Source organism: Coregonus clupeaformis, chromosome 8 (genome assembly GCF_020615455.1).
Source record: "Coregonus clupeaformis isolate EN_2021a chromosome 8, ASM2061545v1, whole genome shotgun sequence".
NCBI classification, from domain to species: Eukaryota; Metazoa; Chordata; class Actinopteri; order Salmoniformes; family Salmonidae; genus Coregonus; species Coregonus clupeaformis.
In genome coordinates, this window is record NC_059199.1 from 11,157,677 (window position 1) to 11,165,176 (window position 7,500).

The window sequence follows — 7,500 nt, forward strand, 5'->3', positions numbered from 1 at the left end:
ACTATGATAGACAAATTGAGAAAAAAAATCCAGAAAATCACATTGTAGGATTTTTAATGAATTTATTTGCAAATTATGGTGGAAAATCAGTATTTGGTCACCTACAAACAAGCAAGATTTCTGGCTCTCACAGACCTGTAACTTCTTCTTTAAGAGGCTCCTCTGTCCTCCACTCGTTACCTGTATTAATGGCACCTGTTTGAACTTGTTATCAGTATAAAAGACACCTGTCCACAACCTCAAACAGTCACACTCCAAACTCCACTATGGCCAAGACCAAAGAGCTGTCAAAGGACACCAGAAACAAAATTGTAGACCTGCACCAGGCTGGGAAGACTGAATCTGCAATAGGTAAGCAGCTTGGTTTGAAGAAATCAACTGTGGGAGCAATTATTAGGAAATGGAAGACATACAAGACCACTGATAATCTCCCTCGATCTGGGGCTCCACGCAAGATCTCACCCCGTGGGGTCAAAATGATCACAAGAACAGTGAGCAAAAATCCCAGAACCACACGGGGGGACCTAGTGAATGACCTGCAGAGATCTGGGACCAAAGTAACAAAGCCTACCATCAGTAACACACTACGCCGCCAGGGACTCAAATCCTGCAGTGGCAGACGTGTCCCCCTGCTTAAGCCAGTACATGATTACACAAAATTACAGGCCTCTCTCATCTTTTTAAGTGGGAGAACTTGCACAATTGGTGGCTGACTAAATTTTTTTTCCCCACTGTACCTCCCCTAACTTGTCACAACACAACTGATTGGCTCAAACGCATTAAGAAGGAAAGAAATTCCACAAATTAACTTTTAAGAAGGCACACCTGTTAATTGAAATACATTCCTCATGAAGCTGGTTGAGAGAATGCCAAGAGTGTGCAAAGCTGTCATCAAGGCAAAGGGTGGTTATTTGAAGAATCTCAAATATAAAATATATTTTGATTTGTTTAACACTTTTTTTGGTTACTACATTATTCCATATGTGTTATTTCATAGTTTTGATGTCTTCACTATTATTCTACAATGTAAAAAATAGTAAAAATAAAGAAAAACCCTTGAATGAGTAGGTGTGTCCAAACCTTTGACTGGTAGTGTAGACATACACACTGGCCGTTCTGTCAATGTCTCCTCTCAGTTGTTATAATGCCCACTTAATGATCTTTCAGAACCTATTATGGCCACCAGGTGATGAATCATGTTTTGGTCCAGGTTCTTATGGTGAATGGACAATGTCCTTGTCAGGTCAGTTTAGGTCACACAAAGCTCTTGTGGAAGTCTTTTATTACACCTGAGGTGAATTCATTCAACTGTTTATAAACTGATACAACATGTTGACTTTTCTCTACCTGTTGTTGTGGTATGGTGCCAGCCAGGATTTTTTCTTGCACAGGGAAATCTCTGAGCCCTAGTCACATAATGTGGTCAGGAAAAACTCAGGGCCTTTTAGATATAACAGTGATACCTCCACAACACCAAACCAACTGTCAATTAACTTCTGTATTGTGATGTTTGACCCAGTTGATTGACACATGGACCGCTATCTGTGAAGTTCATATGTCCATAATTTATTGACCGACTACACACTGAGAGGAGCTAGAGACTACAGCTAGGCTATCTATGAAAATGGTCAACAACAGCTGTGGTAGAGAGAATGTTGCCCATTTTGGCTCTAAACGTTGACAGTTGCCTGCCTCAGGCCTGAAAATGACAGCAACTAATACAGCCATGTGGGTCAAAATGGTAGCGGTGATGGGGGTTCTTCTGTGCTGTGGGAGAAGGGGTCTGGTGAGGACACAGAGTGTGTGTGTGTGTGTCCATGTGTGTGTGTGTTTAGTGACTGGGTACATTCCCAGCTTGTTTCTACAGTCAAGACTGATGACCATTCCATCAGCTCTCCCTGTTATGCCTGTCTCTGTCTCGGATACACAAGCAAAGGACCTGTTATTGTGCGTGAACAAGAGTTGGGTGGCTCTGTTTGTACTGTGTGTGCCTGAGTGCGTGCGTGCATGCGACTGTGTCTGTGTATTGCACTTTCTTATCCCAAAGCGAACAGTTTTTTTTCTTTTTCTTAGGATCCCCATGGCAGCTTCCCTTCCTGGGTTCTTTTCCTCTGGCCCTCAGCATGCTGGTTAAACACTGAACTGGACATTCTGGACAGTTGCCTTCTGTGATTGGCCTGAACACACACAGGCAGGGAGGTTACCACAAGCTGTAAGGACGCTAAATAGGATGTTACAGTGGGAAAAAAATAGTTACAGGTACAATATGATTTGAAAGAAGTTGTGTCATCCTTTTGATGACCTGTACATCACTAGAGAATACAAAAGAAGAAAGGCTTGGAGCAATTTACATGACACAACCAAAGTAACCCGATGTTAGCAAAGAAATGTAGCTTTTAGCGTAGCAATTGTGGGATGTCTCTTTGAACCCCGTAACCTTTGAAGCAGGGGACCAACCACCCAGCGGGTCTGTTGGGGTCTCCTTTCATCCAGAGGGAACAAAAGCTCTACACATTCTCACGCCACAGTAGGTGACACACTCCTGGGATCTAACATACACCACACAGACACACGCACATACACACGCTCCAATGACTGAATATGCCAGCACATATGCACCTGTGCATGCAAACATAAACATGCACACAGCAATGGGAATGATAAAATAGCCAGCCTGGTCTCAAAGACTAGACGTTACATGATAAAAATGATAAAATTATAAAATAGCAACAGCCAAACCTTCAGACTACATCCAACTACTCACACATCCCATACACATGCAAACACACACACAGTTGAAGATGCATCATGTCTCACCAAAGACACTCCTCACTTCCCAGTTGATTTCAACTTCTGAAGCTCCAGAGCCTTGTTACTAGGGAGGTGTGGAGTGGAGAAGAGAAAAGTGGAGAGGGAACCTCTGTGTACCAACCAGGACTGGACTGGACTCTGGAGACTAGTTACTGGGAGGTGTGGAGGACCTGACAAGTCAATGTACACACACATGATTAATAATGGACCTGTATGTTCGAAGAGCATGTGTCTTCTGAGAAGTGGAGGGGTGGGGGCCGGCGAGGTCTCCGCCACGGCAGAAAAGGAGCAATTATGAAACTCTCTCTCCATCCCTCCAACCCTCCATCCCCTCTAGAGAGGGGAAAGTTTAACACGAGAGGAGATGAGGAAATTAGAGAAAGAAAGAGAGGAGAAGAGAAGAGAGGAGAGGAGAGGAGAAGAGAAGAGAAGAGAAGAGAAGAGAAGAGAAGAGAAGAGAAGAGAATAGAAGAGAAGAGAAGAGAAGAGAAGAGAAGAGAAGAGAAGAGAAGAGAAGAGAAGAGAAGAGAAGAGAAGAGAAGAGAAGAGAAGAGAAGAGAAGAGAAGAGAAGAGAGGGGAGAGGAGAGGAGAAGAGAAGAGAGGAGAGGAGAGGAGAGAGGATAGAAGAGAAGAGAGGAGAGGAGAGGAGAGAGGATAGGATAGGAGAGGAGAGGAGAGGAGAGGAGAGGAGAGGAGAGGGAGAGGAGAGGAGAGGAGAGGAGAGGAGAGGAGAGGAGAGAGAGGAGAGGAGAGGAGAGGAGAGGAGAGAAAGGAGAGAGGAGAAGAGAGGAGAGAGGAGAAGAGAAGAGAGGAGAGAGGAGAGAGGAGAGAGGAGAAGAGAGGAGAGAGGAGAGAGGAGAGAGGAGAAGAAAAGAGGAGAAGAGAAGAGAGGAAACCCCTTGTCTCTGGTGTCGGAGTGACTGTTCAGTGGTCAGAAGAGAGGGAACACATTCCTCCACCATGGGGTGAGTACTGCAGCGATGACAGAGGGGATGCCATGTCGTCCCAGCTGTGTTTTAGATACAGACCGCAACCACCATTTGTCTGTGAGAGAGTTTATCGTCGTTCCCATCGCTGTGGCTGGGAGTGGGTGTGTGTGTGTGTGTGTGTGTGTGTGTGTGTATGAATGTGTATGTGTGTGTTTACGAGTGCTCCACCCAGCAGCTCTGATGAGTTATGGACATAGTTCATTGGGTCAAGGGACCGCTATGAAACTGAGAGCACACTGTGCAACCAGAAATCCCCTCTGGCATTTAGGAGGTGTGTGTGTGTGTGTGTGTGTGTGTGTGTGTGTGTGTGTGTGTGTGTGTGTGTGTGTGTGTGTGTGTGTGTGTGTGCACGCGTGCATGTGTCATCTAGATGACATTACTTTAAGTGCGTGGCATCGAATCAGACCTGGGACTATAATTGACTGTGCACAATGGAACAATCTCCCAACGTAATTATTTCTGAGTGAAACTTTTACACTGAAGAAAAACCAAACAGCTGAAAAACAACTTAAGTGGTCCACTGTCTCAGAGCGGGTGGTTTTACCTCCCTGTGGTTTACATTCACTCACAGCCCAAGACTTTTCAACACGCAGGCTTGTTTTTCTCAGAGTTGACTCTAGACTATATTTCTTGTCCTTCATTGAGAGTTAGCGACGGTGGCGGCGGTAGTTTACGTAACCCTGCTGTCTAATCTCTCTTCCCTCCCTCTTTGACAGCTCTCAGTTCACGGGACCATTCGCCACAAGCGCGGGTCCGCTTTTACGCATCGCCTGGTGCGCGTCCATGGTGACTAATGTAAATAAACACAGTAAAAGTCAGCAGTGGCTCCCAGGAACAGGGCTTTTTGCGGAGTGAAGCCTGTCTTAGCTGGGGTCGTGGGAGTCTGCCTTTGTGTCGGACCCTGGGAGGGTGATTCCTCTAAAAAAAAGGAAAACATCTGTATTAAGCCAAAAGAGACAAACCCTGGTCAGCATCAGCTCTGACTTCTAACCTTTTAGAGTGGACTATGCTGATTGGCCCAAACTCTGTGAGGACTGGAGTCTGTATGGAGGAACCTTGGAGCTTCCTTGCTGGTCAGTTTCCTTCTTAAACTCTGGAGACAGCTTGTGTGTCCTCTCTCTCTCCCTCCCTCTCTCTCTCTCTCTCTCTCTCTCTCTCTCTCTCTCTCTCTCTCTCTCTCTCTCTCTCTCTCTCTCTCTCTCTCTCTCTCTCTCTCTCTCTCTCTGTCTGCCAACTGTCTCTTTTCTATTTGTCAGTAATTTTATAAGGTTATAGAGTAGACTATGAGGCTTCTCCCTCTGTTCCTAACTCACCACTGAGCTTCATCAGAGGGCATTAACATTGGCCCTCTGCACATGTTGATACTAGTTCTGCCTGAGACTGAACTCATGGAAGAATTCTTGGTGTTTTTCTCTTTTATCGGCTGAGTATCCCTTTAGTCCGGGTGGCTTATCTGTGACGTCAGCACGGCAAATATGAGAGGCTTCCATCACAGTAGAACTGTAGTTACAGATAATAGTACCAGATAGCTACACACAGTAGTACCTGACACTGGGGACGACTTGGTTGTTTGTTCTGACGTCATACAGTATGGCCTCTTCAACACTTTCTGGTTGGTTCTGGTTGGTTCTGGTCTGTTACCCATTATGCATTAAAACCCAACAGTCTGCTTTTGTTAGTTATCTTGTGGAAATGTCTCTGAGGAATGTCTTTTGATTTGTGGGTCCTTTGCTGTTTGCTTTGGTGCAGATGTCTGTCAGTATTTTGATTGGTGTGGAGAAGTCTTTGATTGTATGAAAGGGTTGAGTATGTTGATTACACAGTGTGTTGATACAACTGATGAAGTGTTGATGGGGTGTACATCTATGTTTACTGGAGCAGTGTCTTGACCGATGGGGTGTTTTTGACCAGAGGAATGCACAGATTAGAGCAATGTGAAGAAGTTCAGGGCTGTGATGGTTGGTGCAAAGCTCTGATCCTCAAGTAAGGTCATTGGTCAATGTTCAGTGGTTCAGGTCAATTATTCAACCTTCTGCAATTGGTCAGATTGAAGAGATAATGGTCAACATTTAATTAAAAAAATATCATAATATGAGTGAAGTCTGTGTCTTGCACTCTGCCCTCTAGTGGTAACAAATCAGAATTGCCTGTTAATAGTGTTTCGTGACAAAGGTATGATAGAACAACCAAAATGTTCTAACAGAGATTTAACCTCTTAAGGATCGGACCCTTTTTTTCAATTTTCGCCTAAAATGACATACCCAAATCTAACTGCCTGTAGCTCAGGACCTGAAGCAAGGATATGTATATTCTTGATACCATTTAAAAGGAAACACTTTGACGTTTGTCAAAGGTTAACCAGTGGTGTAAAGTACTTAAGTAAAAATACTTTATAGTACTACTTAAGTAATTTTGGGGGGTATGTGTATTTTACTTTACTATTTATATTTTTGACAACTTTTACTTTTACTACACAACATTCCTAAAGAAAATAATGTACTTTTTTATATATAAAAGCAAATACTTTTAGACTTTTACTCAAGTAATATTTTACTGGGTGACTTTCACTTTTACTTGAGTCATGTTCTATTAAGGTATCTTTAATTTTACTCAAGTATGTAAATTGGGTACTTGTTCCACCACTGGAGTTAACAATCAGAATGTTGGTTCTAAGCGCTCGTCATTACCTCACCAAGGACAACACCGTTGATAACAACTCTTCCCTATCCAAATATTCACTTCAGCTCGTTCAGTTCCTTTTCCCCCGCGAGCACCATTTGTCACGAACACGAGCCTGTTTCCAGGATGGCCACCGCTAGCTACAACTCCATTTACAGCTCCAACCCACCTTTCAAATCCCTGATTAGATACACACATACTTTATAAAAGCACATTTGCTAATTCTCTGGTGAGAGAAAAGCGCTAAAGGGGTCTAACCATTTGATTAATGGCTGAGTCACAGGCTTCATTTGGGTTAGGCCTTGGAAGTTATGACTTTATAATGGGAACATGTAAGCAACAAGCCATGTGCTTCTCATCACAGGGGAATGACACTCGTCCAAAGGGGGAAAGAGAAGGCCAAGTTAGAAGTTACATATCTGATCTACAGTATGTCCCTCAAGAGACAGTTTCATGTCTCACACACACACACACACACACACACACACACACACACACACACACACACACACACACACACACACACACACACACACACACACACACACACACACACACACACACACACACACACACACACACGCACGCACACACATACACACAAACACACCCTCTCCCCTCTCTCTCTGGTAATGGAGTGAGACCTCAGTGATGTGGTGGCAGACATTTTTTAGGTTTCATGAGTCACTTATTCCCTCAGGAGGTAGCAGTGCATGACAGAGCCAAGTTCTATTCCCTCAGAGGGAGCAGTGCATGACAGAGCCAAGTTCTATTCCCTCAGAGGGAGCAGTGCATGACAGAGCCAAGTTCTATTCCCTCAGAGGGAGCAGTGCATGACAGAGCCAAGTTATATTCCCTCAGAGGGAGCAGTGCAGTGACAGAGCCAAGTTATATTCCCTCAGAGGGAGCAGTGCAGTGACAGAGCCAAGTTCTATTCCCTCAGAGGGAACAGTGCATGACAGAGCCAGGTTATATTCCCTCAGAGGGAGCAGTGCATGACAGAGCCAAGTTATATTCCCT

General features: G+C 44.3%; 1 protein-coding gene across 1 annotated transcript in view; it reads left to right on the plus strand.

Annotated features, from left to right (window-relative positions):
* The first annotated feature begins 3,656 nt into the window (after nucleotides 1-3,656).
* Nucleotides 3,657-7,500, plus strand: part of LOC121571090 (cGMP-specific 3',5'-cyclic phosphodiesterase-like) — a 122,647-nt gene continuing 118,803 nt past the window's right edge. The window contains exon 1 of the mRNA XM_041882368.2: nucleotides 3,657-3,777. Within this exon, the coding sequence (XP_041738302.2) occupies nucleotides 3,773-3,777 (5 nt within the window). The 5' untranslated portion in view covers nucleotides 3,657-3,772. The remainder of the gene's footprint in view (nucleotides 3,778-7,500) is intronic.